Source organism: Apus apus, chromosome 14, assembly GCF_020740795.1.
Source record: "Apus apus isolate bApuApu2 chromosome 14, bApuApu2.pri.cur, whole genome shotgun sequence".
Lineage (NCBI taxonomy): Eukaryota > Metazoa > Chordata > Aves > Apodiformes > Apodidae > Apus > Apus apus.
In genome coordinates this window covers 2,783,664-2,808,818 of record NC_067295.1, presented here as the reverse complement: position 1 = coordinate 2,808,818, position 25,155 = coordinate 2,783,664, and the positions used below count along the sequence as shown (strand labels likewise).

Here is a 25,155-nt window from a genome sequence, read left to right as displayed (position 1 = left end):
TTCCCTGATACCAAATTATAAAAAGCCTACAGAAGGGGACAAATGCAATGGTAGTGGAGTAGAGCTGAGAAGAGATCAGTCCCCTGGAACAGAGCTAACTCCATCTGCAGGGAGCTCTAAAGAGCAAAGTCTAAGCTGAGCGAAGTGCTCGTGACGTTTGGGGTATTTTGGGTGTGCGTGTCCACAGGGCAGCTGAGAGGAGTGACTGCAATCACTTCTCCAAACTTGTCAGGCAATCTGGAAAACAAAGTCCCCTACCTCCTCCAGCTGAAGAGACGCTAACAGAACCCACCCACAGGCAACTTTCATAATTCTCAGGCTTTTTATACCAAAAGGCTTTTAGTACCCAGAATGAGGCTTTCAGCTCCACTGCACTAAGTCTACTCAGATAAAGCTGTTTCATATACTGAGGCAAGGACTCCAGCTTGTTGGGTTATGTTGCAAACACTTCCATCTTAGTTGTACTGATGACTGGGGATCCACTTAAATCAAGGACCTGGTGTAACCAACGTTCTCTAAAACACTGTAGCAGAACAAGCAGAGTGGAAACACACACAATTTCTCTTTAGGGGACAGTATTTAGCCTAATTTCCTGGATGTCACCTGAGGGCTCAGGCAGATGCACCAGAATTGCTTTTAATAATTTCATTAACAAATTTTTTTTGAACAATTTTTTAAAAAAGCCTTGAGATCACAGACCAGAAATAAAGGGACCCCACAGACCCCAATGCAATGCCCACCTAATTCCCCCACCCAGCCTATTTCCTTTTCAGAAATCACTTATTTACCTTGTTATGCTCTAACCACGTCCTGTCTGTCTATCCAAATAATAAATAAACCAGCAGAAGTTCAAAAATAAGAAGTATATTTGGACAATTATGCTGCTCATTTGTAAATACTTTCCCACAAGAAACACTGCACCAGGTTTATATCATTTTAAATACGCAGTGTCTTTCAGTCTCGGGTGTATGCAATGGCCTGTAGGAGCTTAGTGATAAAGCTTCCAATAATTGTCAGATTTCCTCCAGGCAGGCACCAGTGTTTCCTCATGTGTTGCTAATGGTTTGTGGAATTAACATGGCTGGTTATTGTTATGCTGCACAGAAGGAGCAGTGGCAGACAGGCCTATGTCTGAACTTCCCCACTGCAGGCAAGGATCTTACAGTGCACTTTGACTGCACAATAACCAGAGAAAAGACACCCAAACCATTTTAACTCCTATATGGTCATTTACTTTTCTATAAACATCCTTAAAAGGAATTCAGAATGCTTTCTAATGGAGGGGAACAGCTCCATTTTACGGTCAGGGGAACAGACACAGAAAGGTAAGTGCTCTGCAACTGACAGCAAAAGTGTGATCCTCTGAGATTTCCTGGCCTCAGATGACAAGCCCATCACACAAGCAGGTCTCCACCTTCTAGATTTGAATGTTAACATGTAAAGCCACCCACTTCTCTTTTAGTAAGTCCTCTTGTGTTAGAGTACAGTGGTACTTCTCTAACTAGAATCCAGACATTTCTCCCTGGATAAAAATACGTCTGCTCTTCCCTGCCAATCTGGATATTTTGTTTTTCCATCTAAAAATCTCGACACATTTTTAAAGCTGACAGCGTGTTTAGCCACCCGTAGCACTGGAGCAGACAGTCCTCAGCTCAGGCAGCAACATCCGGGAGCAGAGACAAGCTGTGTACCTGAATCAGTGCAAGTACTTTATCCTGGACAATGGTAGGGGGATTATTCTTGGGTGAGATGATTTTCACCAGCACGCCATCGATGAAGTCCCGGTTTGCCACTAAGACATGAAAGCGGTGGCCACAGTTCTTCACACAGGTCTCCAACACCTGCACACACACACAAAAATATCCACTGTTGGAGCAAAGCTTGGTATCACACACAGCACCAATGTGGTTGGTTTCTGATTTTGCTTTTTTTTTTTCTTAATGTATTTTAAAACTTTTGATTGGAGGGAGAGAAGACAGGAGAAATTACACTTATGCTCTTAATTCTTCTTTTCTTCCCCCATTTTACCAAAAAGCTTCCTTCTATACACACACATTTAGATGTATCTCACCCACCATTAACGTATTGGGCACTTTTGTGATCTGCCTTTGCCTGTTTTCGGGGTAAGGGAATATAAAGCTTCTTCCTCTTCAATGCAGAACTTTCCAGCTTAACTGAACAGCCAAGTACACAGCATCCCATCCAGAGCAGGTAAGACAGAGGACATTCTGTCACAGTGAGATATTACCATGCTGTGGGCACTCCACCATTTTCCATGTACCTGGAACACAGCTGGACCTGCTTACTCTGAGCCATAAGCCATGTTTTAGAGTTGGGAATTCAGGTGAATGATCTTCACTCAGTCAAAACACTCCCTTGTGAATGCTCTGACAGTTTATACTTTGACACATTTTCCCCCTGCAACCTAGCTAGAGGCACCTTCCACTTGCCATTCAACTGCCATGGAAGAACAGCTGTTGATTTTTCTCTGAAGAACATGATTAGCATGGAGATAAATCCAACACGTCACTTCTCCTCACAGCCATGCCTAATAGAAACAGTGACTTTGTAGCTGAGGAGTCTGTAATTACTCTCCTACTTCAGCTACTTTCATCAGCCCCGATGACACGGGCTCATTCCTGATGAATTTCACTCTTTCCTGCACGATGGATAATCTCATGGTTTGGTCTTTGGTAATCTGTCAACCTGACAATCCAGGGATGGGAAATGGCAAGAAGACAGAAAGAACAGTCACGCTTCGTCAGGGAGATGCACCAAGAGCTCAGGGAAAGAATCATACAGATCACCTACCCACAGCAGTGTCACTCCATCTAGTTCCTCCTGCTCATTCCTCAGCCTGCTACAGCTCCTGGAGTGCTGCATTACCCAGGAAACCCCCAGCTAAAGTCATTGGTAGGAAAGGTCACTGGCAAATTATCTCACACCTTAGCAGGGCTGCCTAAATGCCCAGAATATAATTTACACTTTATTGAGTGAAATTAGATCAGCATAAATTAATGGGAGTCTCCTGCAGAGATCCATTCACGAGGGAAATTGTGCATCAGCTACTTATGAAGCTGGAAATATGGCAAGTTCATCATCCTCACTTGCAGATATGCCCACAGATGTCGTCTTGGAGTGGAGAAGCCCTTGGACACAGGGAGATCAGAGGTGAAAGCCCCAAAGAGTACCCAGACACATTTGGGAGACTTTAACTTTCCTCAGTCAGTACTTGGGATGAATAAGAGCCTCGAAAAAATCAACTGAGTCAGAAAAACACTCTGCAAAGCTTCCAACAACTCTCTCCATGGAAGTGAGGAGACAACGGGAGTGAAGAAGAGGGCTGAGCAGTGGCTGTTAGAGCAAACAGTGTGTACATTCAAGAGTGCCAGGAAAGGGAAGATGGCAAAAGCCAAGGGTTCTGCCCCTTTGAGGCATTCCCACCTGCCCCCACTCACCGTCAGAGCCAGCATGACCTCCCTGTAATTTTTGTTTCCATTCAGCCTCTTCTTCAGTGCTCGAATGGCATCCTTTGGGCTGAAGGAGAAACACAGCATTTTTAAAAGACAGCTCACACTTTTCATATGCTATATACTGTGGGAAAAGGAATCCTTTACCTTTTCCAAATGGAAACAAGCACATGTGTTAACTTCAGATTACTTGACTACAACCAAACTAGGGTCATGTAGAATTCACAGAATCCCAGACTGGTTTGGAAAGGACCTTAAAGATTCCAAGCCCCTGCCATGGGCAGGGACACCTCCCACTAGACCAGGGTGCTCCAAGCCCCATCCAGCCTGCTCTTGAACACATCCAGGGATGGGGCAGCCACAGCTTCCCTGGGCAACCTGTTCCAGTGTCTCACCACCCTCACACTCAAGAATTTCCTCCTAATGTCTAACCTAAATCTCCCCCTTTCAGTTTTGATCACATGAGGTGACAAGATGTCACAAAAGTCAAGATGAGAGCAATGTCCAAGACCTCCAAAAAGGCAAGATATTGATCAAGTATGGAAGACTGACAAGCCACTCTGAAAAAGGCCCAGGGTACTGATCAGTTCTCCAGCAAACTGCACAGCTTTTCTGGAGCTGAAGGAGACACACCAGAGCAGCTCTCTATTCAAATGGCTGAAATGAAAGCATGGCAGCACTGCAAGGAGATACATCTGCCGAAAACAAGAACCCCAGAAATACAGACTTGACATCCTCTCCAACAGTTTTTCATGCCAGCCCTCCCAGGGAGAGGTCAACCCCAGAAAGTGCTGCATCTTATAGTGATTTTCTGAAATGTCTAAGGAGCAGGGAAACTAAGCAACTCATATGCAAACCGCGTTCAGACTGTGAACATCTGCCCCCAGACCTACGGCACCTCCTCACGTGCTGAGTACGACTGGATGAAGATTGTGCCCATGAATCTTTTAGAATTTGCTGCAGTAGCACATACCCTTCTTCTGTCTCGTTGATAATGTCACAGATCTCCATGTTAAGTGTCCAGTCTTCACTCTGCAGGGAGCCATCTGTGGCCTTTTCTGTAAAGTAAAGAAAAATAAATCTTTTCACATCTTTCTGATTAGGTGTTATACTCCAATCCATCTTTGGTTACTCAGAGCTGAAGCCATCCAGTAAAAGAAAGACAGAAAAAAGAAAAATAAGTCCCCACTGACTGCAAGCAATGTCAAACCTTCCCTCCTGGTTTCAGGGATCAGCACAAAGGTTTCCAGACAGAATCAATTATCCCTCAAGCTCACTACCTTCAGCCCACATAGATGGGCTGCTCTTCAAAGACTCCTGAATTCCTGGGGGAGTTGGAAAATGTCAGCTAATTCCAATTTAAACTTCTCAGATGCTGCATTATTGGCAAGTTATGAGGTCAGAAAATCTCCCCAAAATCAACATGACCTCCTCCCTGTTTTAGTATAGAATACCTCCACAGAAATTGAAGGAGAAAAGATCTGGTTTAGTAGATAATACCTCCACAGAAATTGAAGGAGGAAAGAAACAGAATTCAAGGAAGTCCAGAATTTCATAGAATGGTTTGAGTTGGAAGGAACCTTAAAGACCAATTTCAGCATGAAATGAACCACCAGCACGTAAAAATATTTAGCCCATGACAGTTTAGGTCATGATATCATTGGCAGACAGGCCTTTTTTTACAGGACTTTTCCTCCTGTACCACAGTCCCTCAATATCTGCTTGCCAAGGGGCTGGGCAGCACTTCCGTCTGTCCCACACTGTGTCCCCAGTCTCTTCTCCATGCTGGGGCTACACACACATCTCCCAAGCACAATCTGCCATCCTCCTGACTCCCAAATGCTCCCTCACTATTTGTGCGGCAGGTAAGTCCCTCCAGCATCAGACTAACGTGAAGGATGACCTATAGCCCTGTGACAGTGGCAGATGCCAGCTGTTGGCAGTTCAATTTATAGTCGTCTGCAAGAGTAGCATAACCGTAACTTCAAGTAATCAGTTGACAAGAACTATTTCCTCCTTGGGATTTCCTCCTGAAATCAATGTAGTTCTGTCTAGTGGAGCCTAGATCATCCCCTCAATTTGTCACACTTCTCACTTGCAGCACTCAAACCCTCTCTGTGTGACACAACCCACACCCAGAAACGCTACCGAGTTGAAGGTAAAGCCTGTCAGCAGAGACATCCAAAAAGGGGATCTCTGAGCTGAACACAACCTTCTCCTCCAAAATAGACTAGGCTTTTCTGCAGATCCCTGGCGACCAATGTTGGAAGGCAAATGGGGTAAAAAACAGAAAGCAAGCATTTTTAAAATGCAAAGTAAAGCAAGAAAGAAGTGACACTTTTAAACACTTTATAGCAGAAACAAAAACACAGGTACCATCTTCTCCAGCTCTGCTTCTGACTTTACATCAGACCCCAATTGGTCCTCCAGAACAAGGCAGATTTTGCTTGAGAACACCAGGCTCTGAGGACTTCATACGTCTCTCTCTGTTTACCAATGATATTTTTCCCATTAACATTTGTGTCGTTGTGACTGAGGATACAGATGCCCAGAGGCCATAATTATGGGCCACTACTCGGAGAAAGGCTAAGTGTCTGGGTAATTCAAGTCTCAGTGACTTGTCTGCACCAAGAATCATGGCTAAAGCAGCTCCAGCAAGGACAGTAATTACAGGAGTCTGAGACAAACCAGGAAGCTATGCAAAAAGTGAATCTGAGCTGAAAAGAATTCATCTATCTCCAGCAAAAAAAATCCAACAAAAAATAGAGAGGACATCCACCATGGTTTCAATCACCAGGGAGGAACCAGAGGCCGCAAAACTCCCAGCTGTGCATCTTCACCTCTGGGGCTTTTTCAGGATCATGGAGTCCAACTCCTGTCCCTGTGTAGGGGTACCCCAAGAATCACACCATGTGCCTGAGAGCATCATCCAAACACTTCTCAAACTCAGGCAGGCTTGGAGCTGTGACTGCTTTCCTGGGGAGCTTGTTCCAGCGCTCAGCCACCCTCCGGGTGAAAAACCTTTTCCTGATATCCAACCTAAACCTCCCCTGATTCAGCTTCCTGCCATTTCCAAAGCTGCAAAGGATTTATAAGCACAGTGCTGCAAAATGAGAGATTACACCTTCAATAGAGGGTATTCCTTAAGCTGGGCATACGATTTGATCTCTTCATCTAGAACTATATTAACAAGTTTGTGTGTTCCTGACAGCATCTGGCATCAGGCAGCAACTTTGCAATATCCTTACTCTGGTTCTGCTGTTGCTTTTTATAAATGCAGGTGGGAAATGCTGATCCTGCACAAAGCTGTGCTAGCAGACAATTCATTCACTGGTCTTGTAAGAGCCATTTAGTTAAGGTTTATTTTGACAAAATGTGTATATGGCAGCACTTCACAGCTAACAACTGTGACAGAGTGAAGAGCTGCTGCTGCAGCACCGCATGGAGGGTGGCACAGGAACACTTGTCTGGGGTCCCCAATAACCTCATTTGTATTTTCCTTCACTAGGGAAAAGAAAACCTCTTTTCTCCCAGAAAGTCTGGTTTCTGCCTTTTTATCTTCACATTTCTGTTCTTTAGTTGGATTAATATGTGGCTGAGACTGTGTGGGTTTAAGACATAGCAGCTGTCTTTTTGAGAATTAGTTCACTTCCCCCTGAGTAATTTTTAATTCGAGTAAGAGTCAGAAGCTCGTTTTAGTCCCGTCTTCAGCAACAGAGCACACAGGCCCTTCTCATCTGTATTCGTTTGTCCTTTGCAGGGTGTGTGACCCAGATTTGCTGCTGCAGTGCTCTCTCAACTCTTACAAAGGAGTTAACTGACTGCAGGGAAGGCGTGAGGGTTGCTGTGTGATTTGTTTGAGGAGCAGTACTACACTGCAAGGAATGGAAAGCCTGTAGAGCTCTTCTCAGAACCAATACGCAGCAGGTTGTAGCTCTGGATTTCTGGTGAAACAGCTCTGCCTGCACTTGTCTGTAAGAGAATCTCTGCCCAACACATCCAAAATGCAGTAAATTAAAAATGCTCAATAACCTGCCCAGTGTTTAACAGACACTGTGGAAACTATGCATCTCTCTGAGGATCCTCCTCAAACAGCAAATAGGTACCACTGACAAGACAAAACAGATTTTGGAGACATTCACAGCACTGCAAAGGAACAGCATGCAAATCATGCAAATACCCTTTTAAAAGTCACCAGTTCCTCCATCTCTTTCAGCCTCATTAAAAGGCATCTAAATGGCACTAGTTCACACAGGGCCCTGGAACAGGACCAAAGGATTCCAGGGTGACACAAGGAATGTTAAATCAGACAAGGAAAAAGGCAATGAGGAGGAATCCCCTCCTGCCCCTCCCTGAGCTGAAGAGTTTATGGTGTAGTTTAATTGGGTAACAAAAGGGCTGGCAGCTCCCAGCCTGGGTGCCAGGGGTGCCTTGCACAGCTTCTGACCCGAGTGCTGTGTTATTGCCAAGTTCCTCGTGGCAGCAGGAGCAGGAGTCAGTGTCTCACAAGGAGACTTGACACCACCAGCAAGATTATCAGAAAGTCTCTCTCAGAAACAAGATGCTATCGGTTCCCACCACGTTTCCCAAATTAAAGCATAAACGTTCTGCTGGAAAGAAAGACAATCTGGCACTCCACGCCTGACACGCTGCAGACCTTGGACACTGCAGATGCACACACAAGCATTAGCTTATCTCTACCCTGCAAAGAAAAGGAGAAAAAATGGTGCTATTTTTCCATTCACACCTTCCCTCTGAGATCTGACTCTTGTGGCCGCATTTCCCCACTCTGACAAATGGCAAGCTCAGTAGTTGCCTGCTCGCATGGAAATCCTGAACACTCTGTGGCATTCAGAAAGCACCGATCGGTAGCATAAAGTTTTGAGTGTAAGAAGTGCACACACTCTCCCAGCCAAGCCTATGTCCATGCAACGTGCTCCACCTGGCAGATGTCCCCACAAGGAAATCCAGTCAGAAATACCTGTGTAACCACCACATAATTAAAAGGACAAGAATGCTCTTTTAAATGCAGGGGAAAACCAGAAGAACTTTAATCACCCATCTTGAACCCAGCTCAAAATTCACCTAAGAAGGAAATGCTGACACTGGCTGTCCTCGAGAAGCTACTCTCCCAGCCCTTTCCAGTCCATACTATTTTTGCTTCAAAGTTACAGTTCAGCATTGATGACACTCTTAAAATTTGACTGTGTTCACATACAGATGAGATAAAGCAGAACTTGCTCTTCCCTGCTTCCCTCTTCCACTGTTCCTCTCTGACCATTACACTGAACCTGCCAATGGAGATGGCCTGAAGATTTCCATGAGGATTGTGCCTGCAGAAGTTGCAGGCTGGATGCTATTTAACTCACAAGCCATATGCCTCTTTATGCAGCCAAGACTGAAGAACTGACTGCTGGAAGCACTGAGAACAGCCACCCTAACTGAATGACGACAGGGTAAAAATCTCCCCAAAAGGTCGGTCTGTAAGTACCAGTAAGTGATTGTGGTGCTGCATCGTGTTCTTGGAAGAAAAGGCAAAAGGGGAAGCTAAATTTTGCCCTAGATAGAAATCCCATTAAATGAAAATGGAGAATGGTGCTGTTTTCCGCCTGAATACCAGAATCTTGTGAATGAGCAGATTTTTCTGTTCAGAGATATCACAGTATTCTCTCTTGGGACTTCTCCAGACGTTGCTTCAGAGACTCTTGATTCATATGTTTGGGAAGAATTATGCATGAAAAATCACCTCTGTTTATGCAAGAAGCATGCACACCAAGGCACTGCATTAGAGAGACCCAAGGCAAGAAAGTCCCGATTCCAAATTTCTCCCCTCCAACAGCCTTTGGTGTTCAAGCAGCATCAAACACCTTTTTTTTTTTTTTTTTTGTCTTGGAAGTTCAGAAGATTGAGGATCTTAGATCTTTGTCTTGCCTCATAACAGTCCACCTGCCTACCAGCTGTGCTCCAAGATTGAAATTAACAAATCAAACAGTCAGCTGTGTTATATTTCACTCTGCATAATATGTGACAGGGAACAGAAACAGCCATAGAAAAAGCTGGCTTTTTCTTCTATCCTCCTGGTCCCCCTCCCTTCAGGCCAGTGGAGCTCTCTCAGGAGCAGGGGCTATCAGCTGAGGTCAGATGCAAAATGCTTTTATAGAATGGACAAAGGTCTTTCAGGGGAAAAAAAAAAAAAAGAAGAGAGTTTTGCAAGGCGATGCAGAAGGCACAAGATAGCTCACAGGGGAAGATAAGCTGTTGAACGAGATGATAACATCTCTCCTCTGAGCTGAAGCTTATAGAATTGTTTTGCTTTAAAGCACCATTACGTTTTGTGGCTGCAGTTGTCTCTCTTGGATTCAACAAATCATCAGTGACCTCCATGGCATCGTCAATAAGACCCGGGGAAAGACCACACAGAGGCCATGGAAACAGATTTCAGCTGTCCAAGCAAAATGAAGATAAAACTAAAGACTCTCAGCATTCCCATAGCTGCTGAGTTCAAGACATCTCACTTGGAAGATACAGAGACACTAGTAAAACACACTTGGATATTCCTGGACCTATTTTTGCTTTCTCTGCATTTGCTTTTAGTAAGGCAGTCACAGACACTTAGACATTATGGTGGCCAACAGGAGATTTTATTTTTTTTTCCTTTTTATCAAAACACTGCTATTAAAAAAGAAATGTGACTCATTCAAAATTCAAGATCAAAACTCAACTCTGAAGTGACTTACTCACAAAAAACCTGCCAGTTTCTTTGTTGGAAAGCACAGCTCCAATAGTGTTTTTCAATTAGCCACCTCACTGCTCCAAGTCCTTTTTCTACATTCCTTATTTCACACTGCTCTGAAAATGCTGAGCTTCACACTTCCAAAGAAAAAGCCAGTCAGCTAGAACAAACGGGCTCAATCTGAACTGCAGGGCATTACAGCAAAACGTGATTTGGGTTGTACTGCTGCAGCACCGGTCATCAACTTTGACCGTTGTGATTTTTCTATTGATTTTAGCTGCGCTCACATCGAAACGATCTGGGATGAAGTCATCTATCCTCCACTTGTTGTTTTGCAAAAGTTTCTGCTGCTGAATAAATGAATAATCAGTTTGTAATGACTGCGTAGTCTACGTTAAAACAAAATCATGAGAGAAGTTGTGGATATGCATGTGAGCAACCACAACGAGTATTAAGCTCAAATGCTGTTTGAACATACAGCAGTAAATTGGGAACTGTCATGATCTCCAGTTAACTTTCAGGATTTCTTCTTTTTGAAGCTGCTGCCCAAATGCCAAACTTCTTCAAACGTGCCTTCCAGATCACACTTACCTGCAATTATGAATATGTAATATGCAATTATTGTGCCTTTTTAAGGACCATGTGGTATTCACAGTTAGGCTACAGCATTCCTGTGATTCAAATAAGCCACAGAAAAGACATCGCCCAACATCTCCCACAAATTCAGCCTCTCAGGAGCAGGAAACTACAGCTGCTTAACTGAGCATAGCTGTGCAGGGGTTTCAGCAGCAGAGCAAGCCGAGTGGATTCATATGTATTAAACAAATATGAACATGTGCAACAAAGAAGATTTTTGTTGTATACTCAGACCAGAGCTTTACCTGAACCAAAAAGAAAAACAAAGCAGAATCCTTAAAATATCAGAGTAGGCAAGGGAGTGTACCAGCCTGACTCACTTGGTTTATCACATCTCAGAGGTCATGATGCATTTGTGGGTTGTAAAACCAGCTAGACCTTCCAGTACTAAGCTCTTGTATTGCACAGACAGGGCCTGACAGGGTAACCTTGTCCAGGCAATTTCTGTACTCAGGTGTCGTTCATCTCAGGCACAAATGACGGTTTAGTCATAGTCCTTAAAAGCATTTGGAACCTGGATCCGAAGCAGAACAGTGTGTTTCTGTACAATAAAGACTTTTGTTATCAATCTTCTCACTGAAGTTCCACCCTCAGCAGAAATTGTTGCTGCTGACAGCATGCTCCACTGAATGACATGTGTACATAACTTGCTCTCTTTCCAAGCAGGCGGCAGAAAGAGCCAACTGCTTCTTCACAACAAAGTTAAATCCCTCTGACTTCCTCGTTCTATACAGCTTAAAAAAACCCCACAATTAAAACTTCCTCCTGTGTATTGCACACTCATTAAAGCTAACATGTTGACCCATGTACTGTAAATAGCTGTCCTTCAGAGCTAGGTCATACAGCAGCAGCTCCCAGCTGATCAAGCCATTTGCATGATTTGGAGGCACTTGCCCCTAAAACTCCGCCTGCACCGCGTGTTTCTTCACCTCCTTCCTCAGTGACCTTGGCCAGGCTCCCATCTCCCTCCACAACATTCTAAGATTGGTGCTCCTTGACAATTGACAAACGCAGACCTGCTCACGTCAGAAATCAATACACTAAAGCCTTCAATCAGAAATGTCAAAGCAGTTTTAAAACATACGTCCTGTATTAATGGGTTTTAATGGATTTGAATCGAGATGTTTACTGTGTGATTTACTGTCAGGGAGCGACAGATCAATGTTCCTTTATGACATGTCACATCTCATGACAGACTGTCCCCTGAGACCCTGGCCTGGGTGCAGATGATGGCTCACCACTTCACAAACATCTGTGATCTATTGGGCAACAATTCCAGTGGCCTAATATTATCTCACTCTGAGTGTCTATCTTTCTTCTCTAGATGAGAGGCATGAAAGCATAAATTAAAACCTTCCAGGTGACAAAGCGTTCTCCCTTTGGATTTGCCTTTTCTCAATTAGACTGCAACTGCTACCACTTGTGCACAGGACTCTGGAGGGGAGAATTTATCAGCACAGTGTTGTTTAAACAGGTCACTGCATTGGGATGGCTACCCAAACCTCGTCCTCTGACCACAGTCAAGAAGCTGGTGCTGTAACACCAAATCACACTGACATTTAATCATTTGGACTGTAGCCTACGACTCGCCAAAGAGTTTTTATATTGCTTTAATTTCTCCAAGGAATTTGGATGATTGGAGGGGGCTGCCTTGTTCCTTAGTTGGGGCTACCAGTTCCTTAACTCAGTTATTAAAACATGGACCTACTGGATGATTAATGCCTGTTCAACAACACCAGAAATACAGATTTGCTTACTAGCTGAGTCTTTGGCTATCCTCCACTCAAAAAACCCCCCAAACCAAACCCAGACTAAGAAACTAATCAAGAAGCTGAAAAAAAGTCTATTTCCAAAAACCCCCTAGAAAGGGAGAAACTTTTCTCACCAGAATGACAACTGACAAGCCCAATATTCAAAAAAAACTTAAATAACTAATGTAGAAAACCAATACCATGATACAAAGCAGAATAATGTATTTGACCAGTAAGATACTGCCAAGAGATAGGAGACAGAGAGAGAGGGAGGAATATTCCCTGAATCCAGATGCAGTTTTACCGCCCAGAACTGGAGGCAGAGCAGAATGACAATTTGATATCCTGAATACACAAAATGTTGCAAGCACCATCAAGAGCAAGAAATTGTCCTGATCTGTGACTAGCTGCTCTGTTCAGGACTTCAACAGCATCCAGTAATTACAGGCAAGAATGAAAAAATGTCTTTATGAAAAGTTATGGATGATCAGTGTGTCAGTGAGCTATATTTGAAATCTATCAGCTCTTGATGGCTAATTTTGTACTACACGAGTAAAGCAAGTTCTAATAACTCACTTGGGACTTCACTCCAGTACTTACAAGCTACGTGCTTTTCATATTCATAAAACAAAACTAATTGCCTTTCATGGATGAAATGTTCTAAGAATTTTTAATCCATGTCAGCTGCAAACCCTAAAAATCCATCCCCATATATTTAAAACTCCTCCTCCCACTCACTCACTTGTTTGCTGCAAACAAACTATAAGGTAAAGATAATCCATCAGACTCCTACATTAGTATTATTTATATTATTTTTTACATGTTGCTCGTAAAGTCAATAGTCCCCATTCTCACATGCTTAAACTGAAAACACTAATTATATTTAATGACAGGGAAAAAAGGCAAAATCTTTCATTGGTACCAAGAAAGCAGTCACAAAAAGTTTCCTCCTTGGCTGCAGCAGATTTTAAAGTAAACATTGATACATGGTAATTGTGTCACGAATGAAAATGAACATCTCTTCCAGAAGGCAATTTCACCACCATGTTCCCACACCCAGCTCTCCTCTATATCTACAGCTACAAAGGTGAGAGCTGTGTCCTCTGGAAAACCAGGATTATCCTGTCTGGAGAAGTGAACTAAGCAGTGAGGAGCCTGCAGGGTTTAAGGGCCGAGAGCTGTTTGCTCCTGTGAATGCTTCAGTTTGCTGTTCAGCTTTGCAGCCTGCCCTCACACTGCTCCACAAGGTGACAGCAGGCCTGTGGGAGAGGCAGCTCAGTCCCATCCTGGTGAAATTCTCCAGTACCTCCCCAGCGTGAAGATCAGTGTCTGGGATACACTGTTTTCACCATGGGAAGCCAGGAGGGCTGGCTCCTCTTCCGCTTGGTAACAGGGATCACTTTTGCCAACGCTGCTGTCATTGAGGAGCTCCACTGCCAGCTTGCCCCTTCCAACAAGCCAAGCTGGCTCTGCCTGCAAGAGCTTAGTGACTAAACACTTCCAAACAATCTTCTTGGGAAACCTGAGTACAGATCAGGCACCAAGAATAACAAGATAACACGTATGCAATTTCATATCGTACCAGCTGAGAAACACAGATTTGTTGGTCTCTAATAACCCTACCAAGATTCTGCTCCATTTCTACAGCCCTGTTTCTCATGTGCCACTGCTGCTGCTAAGCCTGAAAAAGATTGATGAAGAGTAAGTACCAGAAGTTTAAATCAAATATGCAAATGCCCATTTCCGAGACTGTCATTTTAATTCTCCCCTAAGTCCCCATTCACCAACTTGTGTTTTCCAGTCATACAACTTTGTCAATTCTCCAGGTCAGGAACTGTCCCAATACATTCCACGTTCCACTGCAATTGCCTGTATTACATTATACTAATAGCATGGTAAAATTAAAACCAATGCAAATGTGTCAGGGGACTGCAGCACACTTTTGGAAGATAGCTATATTGGTCCTTGGACAGTTAAAATTCTAACTAGAACACAGATTTGGAGCATAGCATATAAACAGCTTGGCTTATTTACCACATGCAGAAGGGAAGCAAATCCTTGCAGATGAAAAGGACTGATCTAGAGCACTCTGAGAACTGTAAGGCATGGACAGGAAGGTAACTTTCCCCGTGTGAACATGTGTGATCTTCTGGAATCGGGAGAGAACCAGCTCTACAGTCTTTGCTGCTTCCAGCTTGTTCATCAACAACACAGGAGATCACGGCATCACAGAATCATCCTGGTTGGAAAGGGCCTCTAAGATCCTTAAGTTCAACCATAACCTAACCCTACTAACCACAGATGTCACAGGATACCAAATAATACAAAACCTGCAGAAGCCCTTTTGGCAGTGTGACACTGACATAAGTTAGTGACACTGATATATGCTGGAGTCACCACTCCTGTTTGGGAAAGCAATGACTACCAGCAATGGCATGATCCTGCCCACATTCAGTGGTGGCCAGCTCAGGGACTGGGCAGTACTGGGTTAACAGTCGAATTTGGTCTTAAAAGTTTTTTTTCTGACCAAAACAATTCTATGCCTGAGCTTCACCAGCTCCAGCTGAGGTCAGCCTCTCTGGGACATTCCCTTCTGTTTCTGGGTGAATCAAGATTTTCTCAATTTCTTTTATCTCCAAGTACACAGTGCACATCCTTCCTCTGAGCCCAGCAGCAGCTTCCTAAGCAGCCAACTAATGATGATGGACTTTATGAAAGAGTGCCCTTTAGAGGTGTAAAGCTTGCCTGAGCCAGGCTGTACCATTTCTACTTTCTCCTGATGATCATCAGCAGCCTGGAGATGAAGCCAGCATGCAAACCAAGGACTGCTTTAAGGGCTGCTACACGTGAAATACCTCATTAGCTGCAGCAAGACTCCAGGCTAATACCTTTTAAGGAACCTGGTTGGAAGAAGGGTTTTTCATTACTCCCTGGCTATGCCAAGTCATTGGCATACATGGGGATTTTAAAGGCAGTTTTAATTATAGTAGGTAACACCCACACATGATCAAGCCGCAGTGTCAGAAAATCACCAGAACTGAACACTGACCCATTTGGGTTGTTTGCTGAACTTTAATCACTTTCCAAGTCTGACAGCTGCTCAAACTTAATTGCTCATTATGCTTGTAAATAAAAACTGATCTCACTCTTTGATTAGCCAACCATCTTGTAGTTGCCATAACAACTTCTTGTCTAATATGTGATTTCAGATTAACCATTATTTGTACTAGCAGAAAATTTCACAAAGGTTTGAAATGGCTCTTTTCACTGAAATACCCTTCTAATTAGAGGAACTGAAGATCAGTACAGAAAGGGCAGCTCAAAGATAATGAAAAAACAAGCTATTTACAACAACAGCTTAAACATGAGATAAGGGTACCCCAAAAACCAAATACATGCTAGGGCCTGCTTAACCCTTACCTTTTACCATCAAATCATCTTATTATCATTCCTATATCCCATAAAAATTGCTCAGGAAAATACTAGAATGTATTCAGGTAGTAACTGGTCATAATGTAGAGTCTGATTTCAAGATTCCCTCCAGATGAAATAATCCAACAAAGTTTGTGTATTTTCTCTACTAATCCTGAATTGGGGACCAATTAACTGCTTAAACTCACACAGAAGAGGGAGAAGTGGTTGTTTTGAACCCAAAAGATGCTCATTGCACCAATGTTTTGGAGGGAAGTGATACGATACAGTCTCTCACCTCTGGATCACCTCAGACAAAAACTTCAAGGGACTTTTTCTACATTTACTCAGCAATGCAAGAAATGTGATTTTTCTTGTTGTTTGGGTCAAATACAAAGCTGGTCACACTTCTTGCAGGGGATGTATCCTACCAAAATACAGAGGATGCAATACGACCAATTTAACAATATCCTCAACGTTCCCAACCACATCTGGGATGTAACAAAGCCTTTCTTGCCTTAAGAACAAGAAATCAACACTCTACAAAGTTCTTGGGGTTCAAACACAGTTTATGACACCAATCTGTGCCTTCACTTTGTGTACATTTTCTTTGATCTGAATTTGAACAAAAGAATTTCTTCCGAAAGTAATCTAACCCAGAAGGCTTCTGAGGACCAGCTGGGGAACAGACTGGCTTAATTTCAAAGAACAAGCAGCCTTACAAAATACCCAACAGGTTTCTCCTGAGTATCTTCTCATGTTTGAGTCTTCTGATGCTCTCTGAGACTACGTGGCAAACACTGAGCTGCCAAAAGGTTTCTGTCAACTGAAAGATAGAGCAGCAGGAGTAAATAGTGTATACAGAGCCATGCCAGGCATTGCCCAAACACAGACAGGGTATAGACGTGCGTAGACTTATTTTCTTCCCTAATCCTTAATTTTGAAATTAGTTATTACATTACTGTATAATTCTGGCAGGTACAGGACAATCGATTGTGTATTTAAATTCAAAGACAGTGCAGCCAATAAAAGAATCCCATAGAACCAGAGAATCCCAGACTGGTCTGGGTGGAAAGGGACCTTAAAGATCATCTAGTTCCAACCCTCCTGCATGGGCAGGGACACCTCCCACCAGACCAGGTTGCTCCGAGCCCCATCCAACCTGCCCTTCAAAACTGCCAGGGATGGGGCAGCCACAGCTTCCCTGGGCAACCTGGGCCAGGGTCTCCCGCCCTCACACAGGAATGAATTTCTTCCTAATGCCTAATCTAAATTTACTCTCCTCCAGTTTGAAACCATTGCTCCTTGTCCTATCACTACATGCCCTTGTAAAAAGTCCTTCTCTGCCTTTCCTGTAGGCCCCATTCAGGGGCTGGTTGAGTTTATTTGCATTTGCCCTTCTTGAGCAATGGGAACAGTGCCCACAGATTGGACGATCTGGCTCCATGAGTTAGGTAAAGGCATGTTTACCTGTAAGTAAGGACCTGCTCCTAACAGAAGAGAGATCAGGCTCTAGCAGAGCCTTAAGAATCATCAGTTTTAGAGAAACCCTTTCCCATTGACAATAACTGAAACAAAGGAGCAAAGAACCATCAGAGAATGACTAAGCAGACACAGAAGATAAAGCCTGTTTATCCTAGACAGGATTTTTACATTCAGCAACAAGTTTTTTACCTAAAAAACCTAATAATTCTCCAAATAATAAAATAGAAAACTAGTTCTGGATGATCTGTGCAGACTCATCCTATAGGGGAAAATGGTGTTCCACAGTCTGGCCTTCCAGGGCACCTCCTCACTTCTCAGGGCTCCTACAATGCTTCTTTCTCCCATGTGTTCTCCAAACATTTATGCTTTATATTGCCTGTAGATTGCACAGCTTTTGAACCTAGAACACAAAGTGTGAAATTATTCACTCAGAGACAAATATGAAATACCAGATGAGGAAGAAGAAGATTGCCAGGCCAACCCTGAAGAGCACCAGCCCTGCAGGGTCACTTCCCACAGAGGACCATCTTGCCAAAGCTTCTGCAAAAAATGCTGCTGTTCCTCCAGTGACCATCCCCACCAAGGATGCTGCCAAATGCCTTGTTCTCCTTCACAGAATGCTTAATTAAAAACCCAACATCATTTACAAAATCAAAGGAAAGCCTGACTACTTTAAAACTGTTCTTAATTCAACTAAGGAAACCACCCGATGCTTCTTGTTTTGGTGAATCCTATTTCAGATTAAATACAAAACCATTTGGAAGGGTCTCTGGGGATCTTCTAACTGTGTTTTTAGTCAAGCATATTTTAAATATGCAGTTTAAAAAAAAAAATCTGCTGAGTACATGAACAGAGCAGCATCAAACTGGGAACGAGCTGTCCTCACACTGCAACCTCTCACATATAGATTTATACTAGAAGCATATGGAATGTACATTTAGGCATACTGTGCTGGAAGAGATAAAACTGCATTACTCAAAAATACATGCTATAACGCCTTCATGAACTACAACCTCTTTTTGTGCCTATAAAATAAATCCAGTCTTAGAAACCTAGTATTAAATGGTATTACACCAATTATCGAGCTTCACATATGAATGTAGATTCCCCAAGTTGCCAGACTCATGACTCAGTATTTATTTGCTTCTTTAAAAGCAAAGATAACTAATTTCATATTTCATGGAGATTTTCCTTACAGCATAATCCATTGTCATGAAGTGAAAGCAGATCCAAATAACCTTATAAAACTGACTCTCTTCTGCATGACTAGCACAATTCCATATGTACAGTGGGGGGGCTGGATTTTTAACAACTCACCAGCTAGAGAAATACCTATAAAAGTACTTAAACTCTGAGGAGAGTACTTCTTGTGTCCTCTTCACTGCAGGGAAAGACAAAATTAATCTTTTTGATCCAGCATCTACTGTGGGCATCCGATAGCAAGGGAAGTTACTGCTACCTTGTACTAAGGAAAAGTTCCTTTGGAACAGGGCACAACACTTCAGTGGTTATAGGTAAATGCAAAGGATTTTTTATTTTATTATAACACAATGAATGAAAGGAGAGATGATTCATCCCCTACCAGCATGCTGCAAACATGGAATGTTATTGGTACCAGATCCTAAGGTTATGGTGTGCACTTTAAACACTGACTGGTGGGAAAAGATTTGTCTTTAAAATAAATGTTTTCCTTACAGCACAGCAAAGCAGTCAGTTAAGTCTGAAGGGAACTTAGGCAAATTGTGTATGTGGACAAGAAAGCCTAGATTAATTCCTCCTGCAGGATTACCGTGTGCTGCTTGCTGCAATACATCTCTCTACTCCTGCATGGAGCCATCAACTCATTCATTTAGGAACCACGTTTTTGCCAAGAATCATAAAAATCTTAAATTGTAAGAAACCTGAAGAAAGGTCTTAAGTGCTTCTTAGGAAAAGGAAAATAAAAAGGTGTCTATACAACCCCCAAGCTGAGATATTTTCTCATTAGAAAAAATAAGAGAGAGGGGAACAAAACAGCAGCTCTGGAAAGAGACTCTGTCCACCATATTTATTATCAATTTAACAGCCTTGAATGGAAACTGCAAGTGCTTTGATAAAAATCAATTGAAAAGCTGTCTGCCTCACTGCTGCTTCAATAAAGCCCCACTGTATCTTTTGCTGAAACCTTGTTTTTCTAGCCTCCTTAAACAATACTCTGTATTAAATCACCACATTCTGCCTCCTCCGAAAAGAAACTCCAAGTGCCCAGACCAGCCCCTCCCATTCAAACCTCCCTTCATCCACAACGACCAGGGATGCAAACCAGCACCCTCTGCTCAACACCCCCACCCCTGCTTAGACATTAGTTTCTACTAGACTGTTAAAAATTAACTTCCAGGTCTCTCTGCATTTGACTCAGGTGCTGGGCCTCTCTCCCTGGAGGCCTTTGGCTCCCGAGTCAAGAACTGCTGACTCCAGCAGCTCACACCACAGCCCTGACCAGAGCCCTCACCAAAATGGACCTCAAGGCTCCCATCCATCACCCCGCCAGGAGCCCATTTCACACCTCACTGCCCCAACTCGACCCTTTGCACCTGAGGGAGCTGGGGGGGAAGGCAGCAGCAGAAAGACTTGGTTTGTATTCAAACAAATAAACACTCTCCTGAAGCCTCCACAAAGTCTCGAGAGTAAAAAACAAATACTACAGAATGTGACTGGGTTTCCTGTCCTCATGTGGAAGCCATATGGCCTCCATCAAATAAGCAGAATGAGGGGGGGGAGAAAAAGTCTCTGGTGCTCCACATTCCTGTAATTCAATCAGCTTTAATCACCTAAGATGTTTTCGCTAACCTACAGTAAGGGTATTTGTTCTAATAACCTTGAATCGAGTGGTGACACTTTAAAGATGGCTCCCTTGAACAAAGAAAGATAAAACCACAATTTATGGCAGGATGTGGAATCTCAAGGCAAGTTCCCACTACTGTAAATCGCAGCTCTTTCCCCGCCCAGCCCCTCTCCCTACAGCAAGCAGTCTGTCTTCCCCATTTTACTACACATCTTCTTGTCCTCTTCCTCCTCCCTGGTCAGGAGTAATCATCAAAATAGTCCTCCTTTGAGGAGGTCTATGGTATTTCCAGTATTCACTGGAATAAATAAACATTTCAGTTGTAAGAACAGGGCCCAATACCCAGTGCCACAAAGGCTCCTGTCATCCCTGACATACTGGGAGCCTATGAAACCCTCGGCACCCAATTCCACCCTCCAGACCCTCACCAGCTTTCACAGAAAACCTTCCCCAGGGCTGGTGGCACGACCACCCCTCAGCTGGCCAGTGCCACACAGCACAAGCTGTCAGCAAAAGCTCCAGTGCCACCTCAGGCTCCTCATCCAGCTTTGCTGCTGGATTCCCCGAGGACACAGCACTGGAGAAAAGCACCACTGCACGTCAGGCTCCGACTCCTGGGACGTTGTGAAAGGGCTGAAGGAACCAGGAAGCCCTCTCCTAAGTCCCACGCGACGCTGAAAAGCACCATTTGCTCACAATGCCTTTGGGAATGAATGGATTCTGCCACATAATCCTGGGTGAGGCATTTAAAACAGCGCAATTACCTCCCTCCACTGCATCCTCCAGGTTAAAAGCAACAAGGACTGAGCAAAACCACCTCCTCTGCTCAGGAGAGGACCTTGTTAGGGACATAAGATTAGGAGGAAATTCTTTAGTGTGAGGGGGGTGAGACACTGGCCCAGGTTGCCCAGGGAGGTTGTGGCTGCCCCCTCCCATCCAAAGAACAGGTTGGATGGGGCTTGGAGCAACCTGGGCTGGTGGGAGGTGTCCCTGCCCATGCAGGGGGTTGGAACTAGACGATCTTTAAGGTCCCTTCCAACCCAAACCAGTCTGGGATTCCATGATAAGGACAGTTCAGTGTCCACAGGTTCAATCAAAGGATTAAAGAAAGATTAAGTGAGGTTTGTAATTAGTAGCCATGATGGTGTTTTATACAGTTTCTGTTACGTGACCGCTGGAAACTAAACAGAGGCCACCATGATGTGAACCAGTCCAAGAATCAGGTAGTTTTCAGCCACGAGGAGCCTGACTGCCATCAAACTGGCACTTCAGATGCAGGAGACTCCATCCATCTCCATTACAAATCCTCAGAGCTCATCCTAGCATTACTTTCCCACATTAAGCAAAAGAGTTAACACAAAAAGCCTGTCCAGCTGCAGACATTCTCCAGATAAAGTGAAGGAGGAAAGAGAAAATCCCTGTATTACCCCTCTCAGCTCTCTCCAAACTTCTCCGACATCTTTGTTCTTTCAGACCTGGTGTTTATCTGAAGACATTGTCTAACCCTAATTAAATCTTCATGTGAACCACTGCTACCTCCTGGCAGGGAACACACATTCTTGGTGAGCTGATGGACTTACATAATTTTCTGCACTTCTCCCTTCTGCTGAGTGTGATGCCTCGCTTGAAAACATCCCAACTGTGGTTCAACACAGTATGTTGAAACAGAAATAAAACATTATCCAGTTTCTTTTAAAGAACGAGGAGAAATGTAAGTGAAAATTCTATTCCACAAGCTCATTGGAAAAAAAAAACACAACAACAAACTGTGGAAACACTGAGCAACCAGCACAGGCTGAGAACAAGGCATGCTTTTGTTTTCCTGTTGTCTCAGAAAGGGATAAATGGCAGTGATAGGAGAAGCAGAAAAATGTTTCTTCCAAAATAAAATCTGCAGCTATCTCTTTTCCCCTGGGGATGACAAAAAAACCCAAAACAAAACACATTTCTAAAGTGCAGCTGAATTTTACATTAAGGGAAGTTGCATTATAACCACTCACACACACCTAACCCCAGCTGATGAAAGCAGCTCCCCCAGAGCTTTGTGTTTGAAGGCTCCAAGTTGGCAGAATGAGCCTCTGCTCATCCAGAGAGAAGGGGGGGGGGGAATGTAAGAACTCCAGAGTGAGAAAGGCGGAAAGCTAGAAAAGTAAATTTTACTGCTAAACCCCTGCAGTGACTCTTAAGCCTTAAGGAAGCTGCTTTAAAGCACTTACTGATGCTAAAGGACTCGGACAATAAACAGATGAGAAACTGTTGCCTCCCCTTCCCAGCACTTGCTGTGGAAGGCTTGTCCAAGCAGCACAGCAGCCAGCTGTCCTGGCAGATGTGGTCAGATGCCCACACACAGCAAAGCAAATTCACTTTAAAATTATGTTTAACTGTCACTGTTCTTGCTACGAGCCTCCGACCCTCAGCACTTCCCTCCCTAAGCAGAAGAAATAAACACCCCAGATGGTTCCAGGCAAACAGCAAGCTGCACATATGCTCCAATACTCTCTGAAAAAAACCCAAAAGTCCAGCCAGCCCCAGAGCACAGTGTGAGACTTTGCTGTTTAAGGGCCTCTTGGCTCTGTGAGGGGGTGTCTCTGCACCTGTGGGTGAAGAGACCACTGTAAAAACTTCTGGGGTTTGAGGTCATGACCAGATACTCTGCACAGTTTTTCCATCATTTCATAAATGAACACAGAACAGCTACAGACTACACAGTTACACACTATACTGCATATAACCCCTAAATAAGGCATCAGAATTACTGTTGTTTATGAAACAAATGAGGGAAACCAAGAGCATGATTTCACTGCAGAGGGATGTCTGCCCAAGTGCATTCACCTGAACAGGAACCCGAGCCCATCTCCTGCTCTTTCCCCCCAAAATGTGAGTGATCTTATATTGCTTCAGGGTCAAAGAGAGGCAATGTCAGCCCAACCAGCCACAGGCAAGTTATTCAACTCTCCCCAGTGGTGCCCAGGCTTTCTCCTGTGGCCCTGGCAACCCAAATCAAAACCAGACTTGCCACAGTTGAGAGTCAACACATCTGTAGGAGGGAGGGAGTAGACATAGCAAGCCAGGAAGGCCTTGGCTGGGCATGCAGGGAAAGCTGACTCAAAATAGCCTGCCTAATGTCACCAAAGCATTAGCAAAACCACAATTCAAGCTCCGGGCTGAAAACGGAGCACGTACTTGTATTCCTAAACCACATCACCCTCCCTGCATATGCAGGGGCACAGGGAGGTTTCAGCACTTTGGAAAAAGGTGGCTGAATGACAGGGCTGCTTTGTAACAAGGTGCTCACATGCAGGAAAAGGAACTGGGGACGCAAAAACTTTTCTTCATAATTCAACCACCTTGAAGTGGAGTTGCTCCTTCCTCATAGCAAACAGCCTCCCCAAAGCCACCGCTACCCACACAGCCCTCTGCTGCCCGGAGTCCTCCACAACCCACACAAACACCCAGAGACCCCACTAAGGCCTACAGCACTCACCAACCTGCAAGCCCCCCCCAACCCTGAAACCCCTGCTACCCCCGCAGGCCCTCCCATTCCTCCACAGCCCCCCAAAGATACGACACCGCCTCCAGACCCCCACATCAACCCCAAGAGTTCCCCACAGCACCTCAGGCCTCCCGTAAGCCCCACAGACCCCCCTCTTACTGGCTTCAGACTCGTCCTCGGGACCTCACAGGCCCCTCACAGCCACCACAGCACCTCACCGACCCCCAGGCCCCTCGACGGGCCCTCACAGCCCCCCCAGACACCCCCACAGCACCTCATGGACGCCGACAGCCCCCCGGGGCCTCCACAGCCCCCCGCTGCCTGGAGCCCCGCACCCCCTCCAGCCGCCCCGCTGGCTCTCCAGCCTCCCCCCGGAGCCCGCTGCGCCCCTCGGGCCGCCTTACCGAGGCTCTGCCCCACCGGGGTGCTGAACGGGTTCCCCAGCAGAAACTCCATCTTGGGATGACAACAAACAGCGGCCCGGCCACCCCCTCCCTCCCCCGCCCCGCCCTGACGGGCAGCTGCGCGCACCAATCACAGCTGGCTCTGCGGAGTTTGCCCCGCCTCCCTGCACTCGATTGGGCGGCGGCCGGAGGTGCTGTGCGGTCATAGGCCAGCGGGAGTGCCAATCACTGTCAAGGCAGGAGCCCGCCCCCGCGTCAGCCCCGCCCCCGCCACGCCTCCCGGTTGATGGACAGCGGGGACGCCGCCACCGCCTTTCCCCATTGGGCAACGGCCGAACCGTTCTCTGATATTATTGGGCTAGAGAAACGTCAATCATGCGGGACTCCTCCCTCCCCGGGGGCACGGCGCGGGCGCTGATTGGCTGACACGGATTTCTCGCGCTCTGATTAGCAGCCAGCCTTCCCGCCCCCTGCCCGCCGATTGGAGGCTGGGCATGTCACGTGGCACACCTTAGCAACGCGCCTGGGCTTCCTTGGCAACCGGGCCGGTACCGGGGGCGCGGAGCGGGCCCGGAGGCGGTAAGAGGCCTGAGGGGCCGGGCGGGACGTGCTGGGAAGGCCGCAGCAGCTGCAGCCAGCCAGGCAGAGGCTGAGTCCCGTCCCTGGGCCCTGCAGGGCCGGGGGGGGGTCGGGGTCGTGGCGCTGCTTCCCAGGCCCGGGGCTCTGAGCAGCAGCTTGTCTGGGTGCCAGACCCGCTGCCCCGCCTGAAGAAACGACAGACAGATACAAAAGAAGGGGAAAGTCTGGCAGGTCAAGGATGAATAAACCCAGAACCTGCTACTCCTCGGTCCAACTGAGCACACCATGGAGAGGCTTCATTGTTAATTAAAAGCCATGACAAGGAGAAAACTCTGAACACAGACGTTTGTTCCTCCTGTCCTCCTATGG

General features: G+C 45.2%; 1 protein-coding gene across 3 annotated transcripts in view; it reads right to left on the bottom strand.

Annotated features, from left to right (window-relative positions):
• TOM1L2 (target of myb1 like 2 membrane trafficking protein) overlaps positions 1-24,281 on the bottom strand; it is a 57,784-nt gene extending 33,503 nt beyond the window's left edge. For all 3 annotated transcript variants that reach the window (XM_051632077.1, XM_051632078.1, XM_051632079.1), the window contains exons 1-4: positions 24,208-24,281; positions 4,444-4,528; positions 3,459-3,537; positions 1,692-1,841 (exon numbers count right to left, since the gene is read on the bottom strand). In XM_051632077.1, coding sequence (XP_051488037.1) covers positions 1,692-1,841; positions 3,459-3,537; positions 4,444-4,528; positions 24,208-24,259 — 366 coding nt within the window. In that variant the 5' untranslated portion in view covers positions 24,260-24,281. The remainder of the gene's footprint in view (positions 1-1,691; positions 1,842-3,458; positions 3,538-4,443; positions 4,529-24,207) is intronic.
• Between the last annotated feature and the right edge of the window lie 874 nt (positions 24,282-25,155).